The 20,128-nt window shown below is 42.0% G+C and overlaps 1 protein-coding gene across 1 annotated transcript in view; it reads left to right on the top strand.

Annotated features, from left to right (window-relative positions):
• Positions 1–20,128, top strand: part of GPRC6A (G protein-coupled receptor class C group 6 member A) — a 42,164-nt gene that overhangs the window by 13,403 nt on the left and 8,633 nt on the right. The window contains exons 2-4 of the mRNA XM_077487065.1: positions 5,134–5,437; positions 7,714–8,541; positions 15,138–15,353. Coding sequence (XP_077343191.1) covers positions 5,134–5,437; positions 7,714–8,541; positions 15,138–15,353 — 1,348 coding nt within the window. The remainder of the gene's footprint in view (positions 1–5,133; positions 5,438–7,713; positions 8,542–15,137; positions 15,354–20,128) is intronic.

Below are 20,128 nucleotides of genomic sequence, written 5' to 3' on the forward strand. Positions count from 1 at the left end.
CTGTTTTGGAAGAGGTTCTAACCTCCCTTACTTTAGCCAAAATGAAAAAAAAAATTCTACTTTAAAGTGGTTGTATAGTCAAATATTTGACTTTGACCTACAGGTAAGCCTATAATAAGACTTACCTGTAGGTAAAAAGAATATCTCCTATCTCCTAAACCTGTTTGGTTTAGGAGATATTACCCTCGTAATGATACTAGCTCATTATGCCTTTTCCCTTACAGGTTTAAAAAAAAAAGTCAGCGGGTTTACTCCCGCTTTAACCATAACAGTGAGACTTTGAACTCATCGGTAGGGATGAGCTCAAAGTTCAGTCCAAACACAAGTTCACATCCAACTTTGGCTGTTGGGGCATTTGTCTGGACTCATTCCTTGAGAGCAGAACATCAAGTATAGTAGTAGTACAAATATCACTACTATATATTACAGCTTCTTTGCTGTCAAAGGTTGCTAAGGAAGCAGCAGGTATTGACACCCTCCCCATCCTTAGCAACAAGTGATGTCATCCAGCCCCATTTATTTACCGGCCAGCATGCTATCACTAACCAAAGATAGCAACTGACTATATTTGGCAGGTTTTTTGGATGCAATGTGCATTGTTTATCGTGATTGGTGTGGATCTGTTTTGCTGGATGACATAATTAATGATGGATTTGTATTCTAGGATTTTTTTTTAAACTGACTATGTACTTCTTATTAATTCTCATGAGGGCAGTATTTGGGGAGCCCCTAATGTTATGCTTCCCTTTTTGTTAGGCGCTGCCTCCTTCCCTTTCCTGGCTTGCCAGTTTTCATGTTCAGATAAGGGTCTGGTATGGGTTTTTTTTGAGGGGGCACACTTTTTTTCTTGCTTTTTGGATGGGTTCCCGCTTGATATCCATAGACACTTTTCTGGTATAGAGCAGCAATTACTAGTGTAACGAAAAAAGCTCTATATTTATTACTACAATAATGCAGCCGGCTGTATTACAGTAATTCTTAACAAGGGTTAAATTAAGTTTTAACAAAATGGATTGAAAATAGGTAAAAATGTACTGAAAGAGTATTAGCATAAACAATATCTCAGGCTTACTTGTCATTTGGAGTAAAAATGCTCAAGGTTAATGGTCAATGGAAGTAAAAAATTATCTAGCACCTTTGGGAAGTAGGAAGAGGGATACTGTCTCATAGTTGGTGTCACTGGAAAGAATTGTGTTCCATTGTTGGTGTCAGTTGGTGTCTATGGAGTCAGAGGGAGAAAAAGACAAACAAAAGGGTCATATCTGGCTTGTGGGCTGAAGTTTGACATAGATTTAAAAACAAAAATCTAAACAAATATATGATCTAACCACTTTTTCTATAGCAGCCACTAAGCTAATCGTCCTGACTGGAAACAATATAAACCTCCAGCATTCAAGAATGGATGAAGAGTTTTAAAGCAAGAAAAAGACTAATTTATTTCCAAATATAATTAGTTTCTAAATTCCTAAATTTAAGGGCTGTTAGCTTTAAGAATATATATATAATGTGCATTTGAGTTTCGGTGGGGGCATATAAACTATAAACAAAGTACACATATTACAATTAATTTACTATATCTCTTGTCGGTCAGTTAAACGTCTCATTACCCTCCCCTCCTTCTTTCCTTTCCCCATATTCTATATGTATAATTTCTTTGTCTGTAATCTTTAAATTTACTAATTTTTATTGAAGAAATGGTATTTCTTTGAAACTGGTTCTGTTACTACTCATAAATTAGGTATAAAAAAACTGTCAAAACGCATGGAAAAAAAATCTTGTTGCTTAGATGTCATGCTGGTCTACTGGTTTTAATATACTAAGTTTATCAGCCCTACTGATTGTTGCTGTACATAAAATGTAAGATTTTTCTCATAGTTCTAAGCCCTTGGAATTTAAGTCTCTGTAGGGACAACTATCATAAAGTATGTATGATGATTATCAATGTTGATGACAAAATTTGGCAAACTTTGTCCATTTATCTTCTGAAATGTACTGCCCAGTTCTTTTTTTATAAGAGAATTTATTGAGTTTTACATAATCCAAAATCCAATTATATGCCATAATACATGTAGTTCATCAAATAACTGGAAAAAGGTGGGTATCCTTTTAGCAAAGAAGAAACAAGGATGATTCTCCGTTAATAAGGAGGGGGGATAAAAAGGGATGTAAATATATGTCCTTAACAGAGAGGAGAAATGGGGAAATCGAATCTCTAGTGAAAAGGACGCAGCTAAGTTCAAACTAGTAATTAGCAATTAAACCAGTCCTGAGCATCCTGAGCAAGATAGTGCCTTAGGATAAATTGGTAAGGATATCTCAGTGTTTTGTGGTGTCTATTCAAAAACAAAGACAGCAGAGAAAAACTGCATTAGGTGATGACATCCTGATAGTGGAGTTGTCATAGAAAGTAGCTGAAAGATTTAGCAAGGGAAGAGGTTTCCGCTGTGGATAGAGTGGTTGACAGGAAGGCTCCCTGATAGAAACGGGTTATGGAAGAGGAATGGGATGAATCACAGTACAATTTGTCTCTATAAAGTAAGAGTCTCAGTTCCTTCTTCACATCTGAAATGGTTAGATAGATAGATAGATAGATAGATAGATAGATAGATAGATAGATAGATAGAGTATTTTTTTTTTTAAATGGCTCCACGTGCCACTAATTGGCAAATGAGGATCCAAGGTAGGTGATAGAAGCTTGCCCGATCAGGTGTTGGAGAATTGGGATGCTATGGCCAAATAACAGACAAAGAGGTTCTTTTGGAAGGCGATGATCTTTGACCCATAAATAAAAGCAATCACCTGGTCCAAATAAAGCGATATAGGTGGGCATGACCATAGAGAGTGTGAGCGAGAGGGTTTTGCCTGGCTAAAAAAAAGGACAGAGAACCAACTGAGTAGTGAATTTATTTGGAAGGAATGGTATGTAGGCTCGATGTATAAGTTTGAGTTGCGTCTCTCCCCACGATTCATTGGCGATCAGCTGTAAAATCTTGTTAAACCCGGTCAGCATTTTATCAGTGATTGACTCAGTGGGGAAGTCCTTGCCCCAGTTAGCGGCTGTAGAGGAACTGAAGGAGTTCATAAATTAGCAATTGAGAGGTTTATAGATGTCCAAAATGGATCTTTTGTCTAGTAAACATTACTATCAAGGATAGCTGAAATCTCTTGTTCCGATTTTGACAGCAAGAATTAGCATAGCTTAAGCATTGCCAGTAATAGAAGAGATGGTCTGATGGGATGGAAAATGTTGTGGCAATGTCTTGGAAGGAAAAAGAATTGCCAGAATCCAACTTACACATCAATGTACCTAAGGTTCTAACCTTTGCATTGCCACATTGAGAAGGCCTCATGTTGCAGTCCTGGGAGAAACATCGGATTGCCCTGTAGGGGTAAGTGCCCGGAGATGAAAGGGGAGAGACTATTTTTTTTAGGATTTCTCTCCATGCTATGACAGTGTCCCTCAGTAGTATATTATGTTGAAGCTTGGGTGGTAGAGATTTCCATTTGCTGTGTAAAAGAGCCACAAGGAGTAGGGTGAGCTATCGCTGACTCTAGTGACCAGTTAGAATATCGCAATGCTTCAGAGATGCAGTCTAAAGCCCTGTACACACGAGCAGGATGTTGGGAGACTCTTGCGTTTTCAAAAAAGAACAGCCGACATTCTGCCTGTATGTATGTCGGTTTGTCTGACAGAAGCTGGTCATTCAGCAGGCCTCTGTTGGACGTGCATGCTGGAAAACCAGCGGCCAATCGACTCCCAATCAGCGCTCTCAATGGCAGAGATCGATGATCGAAGTTTTCTGGTGACTGGGGCTGTCCTCCTGTCAGAACACAACAGCTCAGTGGGGGAGATCACTGGACTAACCTTGCATGGTTAGTACAGTGTTTCCGACCGGGGCTGACAGGTTTTTTTTGTGCAACCTGCTGGATTGCGCAAAAAAAACTGTAGTGTGTACCGGGCTTAAACCTGTACAAAGTAGGCATGCTAGCTTATATAACCTGATGTTGGGGAGATCCCCCCCCCCCCTTGCTCCTAGGGAGATACAGCTTAGATAGGGCTATACGTCCCTTTTTGTTATGTCAAAGAAATTAGGATCTAAAGATTTAAAATCTTTATGCTTCAGCATAACAGGAATAGTTTGCAGTGGATACAATAGGCGAGCAAAGCTGACCATTTTAAACAAATGACATCTCCCCAGAAGTGAGATAGGCAGATCTATCCAGGTATTTAACTAATGAACTATTTTCTGAATTAGGGGAGGGTAGTTGAGGGTATACAAGGAGTAAGGAAGTTTCCCTATCTTTATACATAGATAAGAAATGTAAGATTTAGCTATAGAAAAAGGAGATATAAAGGACCACAGTATAGCTGTGAGGCACCTAATGGATGTATCCCACTCTTGTTATAGTTAATGTGAAGGCCTGAGTACAGGTGAGATTCATCAAAAATAAATGTCATTATTAGCATATCTGATGCTAATAATTAGGACATCATCTGCAAAGAGTGGTACGTAATTCTGAACAACTTATAGGTGCACCGTGTAAGGGAGCTATCTCAGTTAGGTTACTGGACAATGGTTCAAGGACAAGGTTGAACAATAGAGGGGACAGCAAGCAGACTTACCTGGTGCCCTTAAACAGCCTGATGTAATCTGACAGGAGACTCACAACCACTAATCTAGCCATTGGAGAAGTGTACATGGTATTGAGGAGATGGAAGAAGAGGCCTGAGAAACCCATTTTAGAAAGCACCAAAGCGAGTCATTCAAAGCTAACATTATTGAAAGCTTTCTCTGAGTTCAGGGTGATAATTGCAAAATACCTTGTCTGGTTAATTTCGGCTTGTTCTAGGACCATCAGGACTTTTTGGATAATTATTGAGGCTGTTCTGCCTTTGATAAATTCAGATTGTGTGGGGTGGACAAAGTTTAGACAGAATTTTTACATCAAGATTTAACAATGAAATAGGTCATTATGAATCTGGTTCTATTGGATCTTTCTGCCCAGTTCTAATATATATGTGATTAGCTCTGGATAACAAGCATCTAATTTGTTTTGGTTTTCTTACATGTAATTAGTGCATTTATTTACCTAACTTGGTAAAACTTAACATTATTACTTTTTACGTTGCAGATTTGAGATGCAGGGTTTCTTACAGATACTAGCCATGGTTCACACTATAGAGTCAATAAACAATTCCACACTTTTATCTGGAGTTAAACTGGGATATGAAATCTATGATACCTGTTCAGAGTCCACACTAGCAATATCAGCTACATTACGATTTCTGTCTACATACAATACTTCAGGAGACGCTGTTCTATTTAAATGCAACTATTCGGACTATATACCCAAAGTAAAAGCTGTAATAGGAGACAGTTATTCAGAAGTGTCCATTGCTGTTGCAAAGTTACTGAACACCCAGCTTATACCACAGGTAAGGGCTCAATCGAAATGTATGTTGTCTAAGCACAAATCCGTATTTTCTTTTTGTGTAGAACATATTTCCAGTGTTGAAAGTTTTGGAAAGCTGCTGCAGATATGACTCTTACCAGTTGCAGTTTTTTTTCTGGACACATGACCATTTAGTTTTGTTGGAAAACAACAGAAGCATATAAACAGGAAATTATATCATAACCATGACATTCTGCGAGAAAGAACATTTCATTGTATGTCCACTATATTACCAAAAGTATTGGGACACCTTCCTTTACACGCACATGCACTTTAACGGCATCCCAGTCTTAGTCCGTAGGGTTCAATATTGAGTTGGCCCACCCTTTCCAGCTACTGTACATTAATCTATACATCTATGTCTGTATAAACAGCATGCATAATAATTTGGCAGTTACTGTAAACTTAGGGCATACATATGCGTTTACTAACGTCGGTCTTCACTATCATGCCAAGTTTCTTTCCAAGAACCATTAATAATGTAACCTGTGATTTCACATGGAGAGCTAGAAAACTTGAACTGCTCAGGTAACAGTCAGGCAGCTAGTATTTTCAGAAGGGGAGCAGCTATGCCTTTTTTTTTTACTTGTAGAAATAGATTGCTTTAGGCAGAGGTTTAACTTATATTAATAATGATCATCATATTTGTGAAGCATTCTGAAATGGTACCATTGTAGATGTTATTACTGCAATATGATGCTAAGGTCATAGGTATTAGAGGGTAGGCAAATGGGCAGCCCCAGTCCAACTTTGGCTCCTGTATCAATAAAACCTGCATTTCCTGGTTGAGCCATGGCTGTAATACGTAGAAAGGATGGAGAGTATTAGAGGGTAGGCAAATGGGCAGCCCCAGTCCAACTTTGGCTCCTGTATCAATAAAACCTGCATTTCCTGGTTGAGCCATGGCTGTAATACGTAGGCAGGATGGAGAGTCGGTGCCAGACACCTTTGCCAGTGGTTGATCAGGCAGGAATTAATAGCTCCAATATGAGCGAGTGCTCTTTTCCCCCTAGATCTGTCAACAGAAGTGTCTAGTAGCATGCACTGCTGTCCACAGACATGAAATTGTCATATTTGGAAACCTAGAATAACCAAGTAAAAAGAGAAAAAATGTCTCCTGAATTAAAGTGCGTGATTAATGTGCTATCATATCAACAATGTAGAATTTAGTTACATAATGATAATTTACAAGGATTACATTTTCGAAGTCGGACCATGTTTAGGGATTAATCAATGCCACACTTTGCTTCCAGCAGTAGAATTTTCAGTTAGCAAAACGTTTTCAAAATATATTTAAAGCTAAATTTAAGGCAACAACATTTTTTTATTTAGATATATCCCTCAATAGTCGCAAAGCATATAAACCACTTTCCGAGCACAAGATGCCTTTGCAAACTCAGAAATTACCTTGCAAAGGTAACAGTCACATGATCCCTGTGCTGTGCATAGCATGTACAGAGAACAGAGCTGTGGGATGGACCAGCAGGCTCCATCCACTATAGGCTGCCTGCAAAAAACTACACCCTGCAACAGCAGTGATTGGTCTTTATTACAGGGAGCTCCTGCTCAGAAGAAAAGTTATATGCTGGAATTCTGCACAGATCTGGACAAAGAGCATGCGCTCTATAGGTGCAGCATACTGGCCTTCAGAGCCTGTGCCATAGCCGAAGGCTCCAGCATGCATGCAGAGGAGTGATGTCATTGCAGCCCCGGCAACTCATGTAGCCAGAGGCCGTGAACCCAGAAGGAAGATCGGGGTAAGTTGGAAGCCCTATCGGCGTTGTATAGTGATGCATAATAACACATTATGCATTTGTCTTATATGGGAAAGTTTTTTTTTACCGGTTTAAGTAGGAATATACACAATTCTTGTATTTAGACACTATTTGCTTATCCCGGAGTTCTGCTTTATTGGTTGCACTACTGTTTTAATTACTAAACTTACTTTTTTTCAGTTTCCTACTCTTTTGTAATATATGGCTTATCCTAAGCTACTTATCCTAATGATAAAATGTATCATATATAAATAGGATTTTTTAAACTAAAATATTATGCAGGGTGGTATGAAATAACCAGTGGAAATAAGAAGAAATCAGTCTCAGCAGCTTAGAGACCAGGCCATTTTTTTGTTGGCATGTTTGCACACATTAGTATAGAGACTATTGGCATCTGATGTGTAGGATTTTAAATTACATGATAAAATTTTGTAAATTGTATTGCAATACAATAAATATTTATATGAAACCCCTTTTTTGACAGGTCAGTCATGCATCATCTGCTCAAATACTAAGTGATAAATTTAGATTTCCTGCTTTCTTACGAACAATTCCAAATGACTCTTACCAAACTAGGGCAATGGCAAAACTTATTCATTTCTCTGGATGGAATTGGATTGGACTAATAACCATGGATGATGACTATGGGCGATCAGCTCTAGAGAGTTTTGGAGCTCAGGCTAGCTTTATCAATGTATGTATCGCCTTTAAAGAAGTCATACCTGCTCATTTATCTGACAGCAACGTACAATCTCGGATAGACAAGACAATTCAAACCATACTAAAAGAAACCAGGGTCAATGTCATTGTAGCTTTTCTAAAACCTTCGCTTATCGTACAGCTATTTTTAAAAGTTATGGAGAAGAAAATAAAGAAGACATGGATTGCAAGTGATAGCTGGGCTGTATCTACAGGAATAAGTAGCATACCCAATATTCAAAAGATTGGCCAAGTGATTGGATTTATGTTTAAGAGTGGTGATACGACATCGTTTCAGGAGTATTTAAAAGACCTAAACCAAAAGGACTTTGAGATGAATCGTTTCCTAGACCAATACGCAGTGCTTGTGTCTGGCTGTTCGAAGAGGAAATACAGTGATATGTACAATTGTGTTAATAATTATTCCAAAGAAGCTGTGGTCACCTCCACTAGGATAAAGAACAGAGCTCTGGGAGAGGACTTTCTTTCGGCCACAGTACAACCAGGATTTATCTTTAGCACTCAGCTGGCAGTGACTGCTATAGCATATGCTATTCAAAAACTGTGTTTGAATAGAAACTGCAGAAATCCTAAAGCCTTTGCACCATGGGAGGTAGAATTATTTATGATGTATTTCATATTTACTATAAATTGTTTTCAAATGATAAGTTACAGATACATATAGAGCGATCTCCAAACACAATTGCATTTGTTTAGTGTATTTCCCAAAAGTTGACCAGGATATCCGTTCACTGTGCACCAAATGTCTTTGCAAACCCGATTTATTTGTAAATAAAGTGGTGGCATAATCACTGGGCTGGACAGAGCCTATAAAAAGAGCAGAGGTGTAGGTGGTAGACATAGTTTCGTACGAATCGAAAATCTGTACGAATTTCCGTATATTCGTACATTCGGGAGGATCAGAAATACGAATTGCTATGCTTCCGAGTTTTGTCCGAAATAGGAAATTTCGTTTACGAATTTCGGATCCAAATTCCTAACAAACATTCGGAATTGCTATCAAAAGTTAACGAACCTAAAAGTTAAAAACCCAGGAAGTCAGCACAGGACAGGGATGATGGGAGCACCTCATAATGATAAATTCATCATAATGAACCATCGTAATTGTTACGAAAAGTTAACGAACCTAACGAAAATTCGTATTTCATACGAAATTTTGGACACGAATTACGAAATATAAATCAATTCTAATACAAAACGGAACGGAATGAAACAAAACAAATTTATTGACGGCGCACATGTCTAGTGTGTGGGTTCCTTCCTATTTTACCTATGCTCCTAATGATGTGTGTGTCTTAAGAAAACTACATTCCCTATGTCAACACTACTGCATCCATTAGGTAGGAAGATTTAATCAGCTTTTTTTGTGCCTTTATTTTACCTTCTCCTAATAGAGTACCTGTATGACTGAATTTGAGGAGCCACAGTACCAAGCTCATTCTGCTTGTTTTACATATCTTGCCCATAAAAAGTTAGGGGATATGTATTGGCATGTTTTGCAAAGTTTCAATTAAAAAAAAGAGAAAATTTAGAAAAAAATAAAATGTATTACTTCCTGCCTCTAAAACATATCCAATATAAATGTTTAAAAAATCTAATTTATTTATAAATTTAGGCCAATATGTATTCTGCTACATATTTTTGGTCAAAAAATCCCAATAAGCATATATTGATTGGTTTGAGCAAAAGTTATAGCGTATACTATGTACTATATACTATGGTATACATACTGGATTTTTTTTTTGTATACTAGTAATGGAGATGATCAGTGACTTATAGTGGGATTGTGATAGTATAGCGGACAATCTGACACTAACTGACACTTTTAACACTTTGTGGGAACCAGTGACGCTAATATAGTAATCAGTGCTAAAAATATACACTGTCACTGTATTAACCACTTTAGGACCAGGCCTCTTTTTCAGACTTGGTGTTTACATGTTTAAAACAGTTTTTGTTGCTAGAAAATTACTTAGAACCCCCAAACATTTTATATTGTTTTTTTTCTAACACCCTAGAGAATAAAATGGCGGTCATTGAAATACTTTTTTTCACACCGTATTTGCGCAGCGGTCTCACAAGCGCACTTTTTTTGGAAAAAATTCACTTTTTTGAATAAAAAAATAAGACAACAGCAAAATTAGCCCAATTTTTTTTTATATTGTGAAAGATAATGGTACGCCGAGTAAATTGATACCCAACATGTCACGCTTCAAAATTGCGCCCGCTCGTGGAATGGCGTCAAACTTTTAGCCTCAAAAATCTCCATAAGCGACATTTAAAAAATTCTACAGGTTGCATTTTTTGCGTTACAGAGGAGGTCTAGGGCTAGAATTATTGCTCTCGCTCTACCGATCGCGGCGATACCTCACATGTGTGGTTTGACCACCGTTTTCATATGCGAGCGCTACTCACGTATGCGCTCGCTTCTGTGCACAAGCTCGTCGTGACGGGGTGTTTTTAAAAAAAATATTTTTTTTTTCTTATTTATTTTAATTGATTTTATTTATTTTTACACTGTTTTAAAAAAAAAAAATGGATCACTTTTGTTCCTATTACAAGGAATGTAAACATCCCTTGTAATAGAAAAAAGCATGACAGGTCCTCTTAAATATGAGATCTGGGGTCAAAAAGTCCTCAGATCTCATATTTGGGCTAAAATGCAAAAAAAAAATAAAAAAAAATAAAATAAAATCTGACATTTAAAAAAAATATACCTTTAAGAGGTATGGGCGGAAGTGACGTTTTGACGTCGCTTCCGCCCTCCTATGGTATAGAGACGAGTGGGGGCCATCTTAGCCTCACTGATGAAAGGACCCGATCGTCTCCGCCGCTACGACGGCTCCGGTAAGCGGCAGAAGGTGCGGGAGGGCGGCGGGAGGGGGGGTGGCACCTCTCCCGCCGCCGATAGCGGTGATCTCGCGGCGAATCCGCCGCGGAGACCACCGTTATTGTACAGCCGACTGCCGCCTGAAGAGATGGATATCTCGGTTGTGGCAGCAGCTGCTGCCGTTACCGAGATATCCCTCTTCAAAAATAGGACATACATCGTCGTGCGGCGGTCAACAAGTGGTTAATGACACTGGCGGGGAAGGGGTTATCATCTAAGGCGATCAAGGGGTTAAATGTGTGCCTAACAGTGCTTGGTGCACTCACTGTGTGCTGTTTTTACTAAGGAATATGTTAGTTTTTAGTCCCTAAAAGGGAAACAAAAGCTGGCACATCCCCAATAACAGGACAGAGCTCTGTATTTTTTACATTCACAGAGCTCTGTCCTGTCATCCTCTTTGCCTGATTAGCGGGTGCTTGCAGTCAATCATTGGCCAGGACCCTCTGATCGGCTTGTGCTGTGACTAATCACAGTACAACTGGCAGGGGCCACATGCACACCCCCTACCCGGAAGTACTGGATCATGTACTAAATACGTGATCCAGCACAAGAGAGCCACTCTGCCACCATACTTATATGTGAAGCAGTTGGCAAGTGGCTAAATAAAAGCCTTTTTTTCAGATAATTTCAGCAGCAGCACATGCAATCTATTGAAGCCTAAAATGGGGGGGGGGGGGCAGGGGGGTACATGCCACAGTGCCGCATCTAGGGTGGCGCAGCCAGGGGTGCCTACCCCACCCACACTGCGAGCCGTGGACAGGCAGCGCCCGCTGCACAGTTCCCCAAATACTGGAGAATCAAATAGGAAGGAGACTGCACAGGCGCACTAGCGATGAAGAACTCCTGTCCTCCTGCCCGCCCGCACTATAGAAAGGCATTCCAGAGTGACACTTCAGCTACTGTTGCTATGTTGCTAAACAACAGTAGCTGCAGTGTTGCTCTAGAGTGCTTTTCTATGGCGCAGGCGGGTAGGAGAAGCAGAGTGATTCATCTCCAGTGTGCTGACATACACCATGTGCGCCCCCCCCCTTCACTGCCATTGATCGCAGGGGAGTTGGGATCCGGACCTGGCCGCACCTGGCCAGGTATTCAGCCTGCTGCCTTTTTGAAGAAATCCGGTCAGCACCCGAGGGAGTGAGTCTAAGTAAACCTCGCTGAAGGGTTTCAGGCTCAAGCAGTGTCCGGGAGTGTCAATCTTGATATGATCGGTGTCCACTCCTCGAGAATTCAGCGCCTGTGATGGGGGGGGGGATTATGTTGAGGGTGATCAGCTGGTGGTTGGCTTTATCTGGATTCTAAGAGATGGGATCTGTGTGTTTCTGGTTGGTGTCTAAATCCCAGGCGATCACTATAGAACATACATCCCCTACTGCCGCTGACTACTGCCCTGCTGATGCCAGCCACTGCCTAACTGACACTGTCCACTGCCCTTCTGATGCAAGCAACTGCCTGACACCATCCACTGCTCTACTGAAACCAACCACTGCCCTGCTGACCACAGCCACTGCTTTACTGACACCGCCCACTGCCCTATTGACACCAGCCACTGCCCTACTGACACCAGCCACTGCCTAACTGACACTGACAACTGCCCTACTGCTAATGTCAACTGCCCTACTAACACCAGCCACTGCCCTACTGACACCGTCCACTGCCTAACTCACACTGTCAACTGCTGTACTGACACCAGCAACTGCCTTACTGTCAGCAACCACTGCCTTACAGACACCAGCCACTGCCCTATTGCTACTGTCAACTGCCCTGCTGAAACCAGCCACTGCTGCACTGCCACAATCGACTATCCTTCTGATACCAGTCACTGCCGTACTAGCACCATTCACTGCCCTACTGACACCATCCACTGGCCCACTGACATCAGCCACTGCCCTAATGAAACCAACCACTGCCCTACTGACATTGTCCTCTGTCCTACTGACACCAGTCACTGCCCTACTGACACCATCCACTAGTCCACTGACACCGTCAACTGCTCTACCGACACCATGGGGGGAGCACCAAACTGAATCTCTGCCCCAGCTGAAAGTATATCTAGCTTCGCCACTGAAATCTTTGAATAGAAATTGGCCAGTGGTTCGCTGAGGCTATTCCTTTTCTCACTGCCAGTTTCAAACCGTCATTAAAGTGATTGTAAAAGTTTGCATTTTTTTTTTAATAACAAACATGTCATACTTACCTCCACTGTGCAGCTCATTTTGCACAGAGTGGCCCCAATCATCATACTGGGGTCCATGGGCAGCTCTTGCGGCTACTCCTCTTATCAGATAACCCCCTAGGAGAATCACTCTCCTGGCGGGGGGTTACCTTGTGAGCATGCTCCAGAGTCCACCATTTGCGTCCATAGACACGAATGTCGGACTCAGCCCCGCCCCCTGACACCCGCATCATTGGATTTGATTGACAGCAGTGGGAGCCAATGGCTGCACTGCTATCAATCTAGCCAATCAAGAGCCAAGAACCCTGGGCAAAGAAAGAGTGCCCCTGTTCTGCCTAATAGAGTCCGGCCATCGATATGTGTCCGTTCCGTACTGCGCATGCGCAGTACGGAGCAGACGAAGCTTCGGAAAATCTCCGAAGCTGAACGGCGCCTGCGCCGTGAGTGGAGGAGGTAGCCCCACTATCCAAGCGGACATAGGGTTTAGAATTTTAGAGGGCCCCTCGCGGGCGAGCTTCGCTCGCCACGCTTCGGGCTCGGCCTCGCTGCGCTCGGCTCTTTTTTATTCTAACTCTATGTCCACTTGGATAGTGGGGATAGAACCTGGACTCACGGCGCAGGCGCCGTTCGTCCTCGGCAATTTTCGGAATCTGTGCTCCTGTGTACTGCGCATGCGCAGTACGCAGGGGACACCATCTGATGGAGGACCCTAATTGACAAGACACCGCCTCCATCAGGTGAAATTCCAGGGCTCAGGTAACTAAAACAGGGGAGCTGGGGAGATGGTGACTGCCAGGTGTTTTTTTCCCTTAATTCATAGGATGCATTAAGGTGATAAAACACAAACCTTTACAACTCCTTTAAGTTCAAGAGCATGGTGCACTTGAACCACCCCACGTTATATAATTCACGTTTTACCACATACCATAGTAAAAGTCAAACTTAGGCAAAGAAGGCTGGTTAGGACTATTTCCAATGGTTAAAACTGTCTTGCCACTGGTCAGTTTTGCATTGATGTATCCTCTATTGTCTCTTAAACTGCACAGCGGAGGCAAGTATGACATGTTTGTTATTAAAAACAAAAAAAATAATGAACCTTTACAATGACTTTATTTTTTCTTCTTTCAAACAATGCAGTGGCATGTTGCAAAATAAAGGCAGTTCCAAAAACAGATGGTCACGGTCAGCAACAAGGGAATCTCCTGATCTCCTAAAGTTGAAGAAAGGCTGCCCAGTAAACCATCTGTTAAAATAAACTTCCTCTTTGATGTGATCCTCTATGCTCACATTTCCTAATAAATCACATTGTGAATACTTTTTAGACCTCATTCACATGGGCATATCAATCTGTACTGTTTTCACCCGCATGGAATGTGAAGATGTTCCATGCAACCTCATGTAAGCGGCCCATTCAAATCAATGAGAATTGGGCAGCTGCACAGACCTGCACGGCACTCCAGCACATTCTGGAATGCACATCTTAGTCAGTCCAATGCACAGATCAAGCCTTATGTGTCAACATGCTGTTGTGTGCCCAGCTTTCATGTGGAAACAAATTATGGGGTGCGGAGGGGAGGGGGGGCAGGATGAGCAAGTAGTATACCGTAAAGTTGCAAGATAAGGTGTGTAGGCTTCTCTTTCTGGAGATACAGAGCTTCAAAGCGGGTCAGATCCCAGTGAAGGGAAGCTTTCTTGGCTGGTGAGCAGTGACATATTATCCTGAGTCCACATGATAAATTGTGAACAGAGCATACCTGGGGGAAATATAAGGCTCCCCATTACTTGGGTTAGTACACTTATATGCGTGGAGAGCCTAAGGTGCTATAGTCCTGCAAAATGTTTTTTAATATCATTCAGATATTTATGCAGCAGCTTGGGTTTAGCGAAGGTTCCTGTGAGTGCAGAAGTTTTTGTATTTCCTTTTTCCATAAAATTAACATTTTTACATTTATCTATTATTATTTATCTATTTATCTATTATTATTATAATTATTATGTTCCTTAAATATAAAATAATATAAAATATAGGAGGAAAGCTATTTAGCTTGATAATATTGATGCTTCCGAATGTTTACAATAATGTGATTCCTTTTTTTGTATATTAATAACCCTATGTTTGTTACAGCTTCTACAATCTCTAAAGACTGTAAATTTCACTTACAATGGTAGGACTCTCTACTTTGATTCCAAAGGTGATGCCAGTACAGGATATGATGTTGTGATCTGGAAAATAGGCCCTGGTGGAACGATAAATATCACCCCATTTGCAGAGTATGAAGCACAGAAAGACATGTTTATATTCAGCACCAAGGATAAGGAAAATGAATTCAAACTTTTGCAGGTAAGAAAACAAGAGCAAGCTTTACTTTTCAAATTTAAAATGACACTTTCACAAAGGAAGTGCGGGGACTAATACTTATTATGAACAGCGCTAAACATACAGTGCAACCAGAAAGTATGCTTCATTTTTTCCACATTTTGTTATTTTACAGCCTTATTCTCAAATGGATTAAATTAATTATTTTCCTTAAAATTCTACAAACTATACCCCATAATGACAACATGAAAGAAGTTTGTTTGAAATCTTTGCAAATTTATTAAAAATAAAAAACGAAAAAAATTCCATGTACATAAGTTTTCACAGCCTTTGCTCAATACTTTGTTGGAGCACTTTTGGCACCAATTAACCACTTCCCGACCTCCGCACGACGATGTACGTCGACAGAATGGCACGGGCAGGCATAAGGGCTTACATGTACGTCCTTGCCTGCCCGCGGGTCGGGGGCCCGATCGGGCCCCCGCCCGGTGCCTGCGGCAGTCGGTATTCGTTCGGGAGCGATCCCGGACGAGGGGACGGCCATTCATTCATGGCCACCCCCTCGCGATCGCTCCCGACGAATGAAAATGCTCCGTGACATCACTTCCTCTCCTGTAATGTAAACACAGGAGAGGAAGTGATGTATTCTCTCCTCCGTGTCGGTATTTTTCGTTCCGACACCGAGGAGAGAGGATCGGTGAGTTGCACCAACACGACACTACACAGTAGAACATGCCAGGCACACTCACACCCCCCGATCACCCCCCCAATTACCCCTGCCCCCCCAGTCACAGTGACACCAATGTCATTTTTTTTTTTTTTTGCATTGGTGTCATTTGTGACTGTAATAACTGTTAGGGCAGTTAGGGTTAGCCCCCTTTAGTTCTAATGTACCCCCCTAACCCCCCCAATAAAGGTTTAACCCCGTGATCACCCCCCGTCGCCAGTGTCACTAAGGCTGGGTTCACATTGCAGCGGTTTATGAGAACGAATGTGATTCGCACCGCACTGCAGTGCAAATCACATCCGATCTCTGTGCGATTCGAGTTCAGCCATACAGATAGTATGGCTGAATTCGCATCGCACCCGCCGCACCCGCCGCAAATTCGCACGGGACCCTTTTTTTGGCCCGCAGCAGAATCGGATCGCATGGGTGTTCACACCATGCGATCCGAGTTTGCAGATCACACTGCGATATGCGAACTGATCTGGGGGTGTCATTAACATTTCACTGACACTCCCAGCAGTTCGCATAGGGCAGTGTGAACCGCCGCCGGGAGGCATGCGATGCGGGAACCCGCCGCGGATTCGTGGCGTTCCCGCATCGCTCCAGTGTGAACCCAGCCTAATAAGCGATCGTTTTTCTGATCGCTGTATTAGTGTCACAGGTGACGCTAGTTAGGCAGGTAGGTATTTAGGTTCGCCGCAGCTTTTTATAGCGCCAGGGACCCCCATATACTACCGCATAAAGCCCCCTGATTGCCCCCTAGTTAACCCTTTCACCAGTGATCACCATATAACTGTTACAGGTGACGCTGGTTGGTTAGTTATTTTTTTATAGTTTCAGGGCACCCGCCATTTATTACCTAATAAAAGTTTAACCCCCTGATCACCCGGCGGGTGTCATTTGTGACTGTAATAACTGTTAGGGCAGTTAGGGTTAGCCCCCTTTAGTTCTAAGGTACCCCCCTAACCCCCCCAATAAAGGTTTAACCCCGTGATCACCCCCCGTCGCCAGTGTCACTAAGGCTGGGTTCACATTGCAGCGGTTTATGAGAACGGATGTGATTCGCACCGCACTGCAGTGCAAATCACATCCGATCTCTGTGCGATTCGAGTTCAGCCATACAGATAGTATGGCTGAATTCGTGTCGCACCCGCCGCACCCGCCGCAAACTCGCACGGGACCCTTTTTTTGGTCCGCAGCAGAATCGGATCGCATGGGTGTTCACACCATGCGATCCGAGTTTGCAGATCGCACTGCGATATGCGAACTGATCTGGGGGTGTCATTAACATTTCACTGACACTCCCAGCAGTTCGCATAGGGCAGTGTGAACTGCCGCCGGGAGGCATGTGATGCGGGAACCCGCCGCGGATTCGTGGCGTTCCCGCATCGCTCCAGTGTGAACCCAGCCTAATAAGCGATCGTTTTTCTGATCGCTGTATTAGTGTCACAGGTGACGCTAGTTAGGCAGGTAGGTATTTAGGTTCGCCGCAGCTTTTTATAGCGCCATATACTACCGCATAAAGCCCTCTGATTGCCCCCTAGTTAACCCTTTCACCAGTGATCACCATATAACTGTTACAGGTGACGCTGGTTGGTTAGTTTTTTTTTATAGTTTCAGGGCACCCGCCATTTATTACCTAGTCTCACTAGTGTACCCCTAAATTTAGGGGTGTCTACTTTCCAAAATGGGGTCATTTGGGGGGGTTTGTGCCATCTTGGCATTTTATGGCCTTCAAAACTGTAACGCCCTTAGAAAGCCTGAAGGCGGTGCTTGGTTTTCGGGGCCCCGTACGCGGCTAGGCTCCCAAAAAGTCCCACATATGTGGTATCCCCGTACTCAGGAGAAGCAGCAGAATTTATTTTGGGGTGTCATTTCACATATGCCCATGGCATGCGTGAGCAATATATCATTTAGTGACAACTTTGTGAAAAAAAAAAAAAGTTTGTAATTTACCCGCAACTTGTGGCAAAATATAAAATATTCCATGGACTCAACATGCCTCTCAGCAAATAGCTTGGGGTGTCTACTTTCTAAAATGGGGTCATTTGTGGGGGTTTTGTGCCATCTTGGCATTTTATGGCCTTCAAAACTGTAATAGGTAGTGAGGAGTGAAGTCAAATATTTACGCCCTTAGAAAACCTGAAGGCGGTTCTTGGTTTTCGGGGCCCCGTACGCGGCTAGGCTCCCAAAAAGTCCCACATATGTGGTATCCCCGTACTCAGGAGAAGCAGCAGAATTTATTTTGGGGTGTCATTTCACATATGCCCATAGCATGTGTGAGCAATATATCATTTAGTGACAACTTTGTGAAAAAAAAATAAAAAAAAATTAAAGTTTGTAATTTTCCCGCAACTTGTGGCAAAATATAAAATATTCCATGGACTCAAAATGCCTCTCAGCAAATAGCTTGGGGTGTCTACTTTCTAAAATGGGGTCATTTGTGGGGGTTTTGTGCCATCTTGGCATTTTATGGCCTTCAAAACTGTAATAGGTAGTGAGAAGTGAAATCAAAAATTTACGCCCTTAGAAAGCCTGAAGGCAGTGCTTGGTTTTCGGGGCCCCGTACGCGGCTAGGCTCCCAAAAAGTCCCACATATGTGGTATCCCCGTACTCAGGAGAAGCAGCAGAATTTATTTTGGGGTGTCATTTCACATATGCCCATAGCATGTGTGAGCAATATATCATTTAGTGACAACTTTGTGTAAAAAAAAAAAAAAAAATTTTTTTTGTCATTATTCAATCGCTTGAGGCAAAAAAATAAAATATTCAATGGGCTCAACATGCCACTTATCAATTTCCTTAGGGTGTCTACTTTCCAAAATGGGGTCATTTGGGGGGGTTTTGTACTGCCCTGCCATTTTAGCACCTCAAGAAATGAGATAGGCAGTCGTAAACTAAAAGCTGCGTAAATTCCAGAAAACGTACCTTAGTTTGTAGATGTGACAACTTTTGCGCAAACCAATAAATATACAATTTTTGACTTTTTTACCAAAGACATGTGGCTTAATACATTTTGGCCTAAATGTATGACTAAAATTGAGTTTATTGGATTTTTCTAATAACAAAAAGTAGAAAATATCATTTTTTTTCAAAATTTTCGGTCTTTTTACGTTTATATCGCAAAAAATAAAAATCACAGAGGCAATCAAATACCATCAAAAGAAAGCTCTGTTTGTGGGAAGAAAAGGACGCAAATTTTGTTTGGGTACAACATTGCATGACCGCGCAATTACCAGTTAAAGCAGCGCAGTGCCAAATTGTAAAAAGACCTCTGGTCATTTACCAGCAAAATGGTCCGGTCTGAAAGTGGTTAAAGCCTCAAGTATTTTTGAGTATGATGCTACAAGCTTGGCACACCTATTTTTGGGCAGTTTCTCCCATTCTTCTTTGCAGGACCTCTCAAGCTCCATCAGGTTTAATGGGGAGAGTCGGTAAGTCGGTACACAGCTATTTTCAGATTGTTCCAGAGATGTTAAATCGGGGTCATGCTCTGAATGGGTCACTCAAGGACATTCACAGAGTTGTCCCTTAGCCACTCCTTTGTTTTCTTGTCTGTGTGCTTAGGGTCGTTGTCCTGTCGGAAGAAGAACCTTTTTTCACCCCAGTCTGAGGTCCAGAGCGCTCTGGATCAGGTTTTCATCAAGGATGTCTCTGCACATTGCTGCATTGATCTTTCCCTTAATCCTGAGTAGTCTCCCAGTTCCTGTCACTGAAAAACATCCCCACAGCATGATGCTGTCACCACCATGTTTCACTGTAGGGATGGTATTGGCCGGGTTATGAGTGGTGCCTGGTTTCCTCTAGACACAACGTCATTCAGGCAAAGAGTTCAATCTTTGTTTCATCAGACCAGAGAATTTTGTTTCTCATGGTCTTAGAGTACTTCAAGTGCCTTTCAGCAAACTCCAGGTGGGCTGTTGTGTGCCTTTTAATGAGGAGTGGTTTCCATCTGGCCACTCTACCATACATACCTGATTGGTGGAGTGCTGCAGAGATGGTTGTTTTTCTGGAAGGTTCTCCTCTCTCCACAGAGAAATGCTGGAGCTCCATCAGAGTGACCATTGGGTTC

This window comes from Lithobates pipiens, unplaced genomic scaffold (genome assembly GCF_037356315.1).
Source record: "Lithobates pipiens isolate NorthernLeopardFrog02 unplaced genomic scaffold, aLitPip1_a1.2 Scaffold_18, whole genome shotgun sequence".
NCBI lineage: Eukaryota > Metazoa > Chordata > Amphibia > Anura > Ranidae > Lithobates > Lithobates pipiens.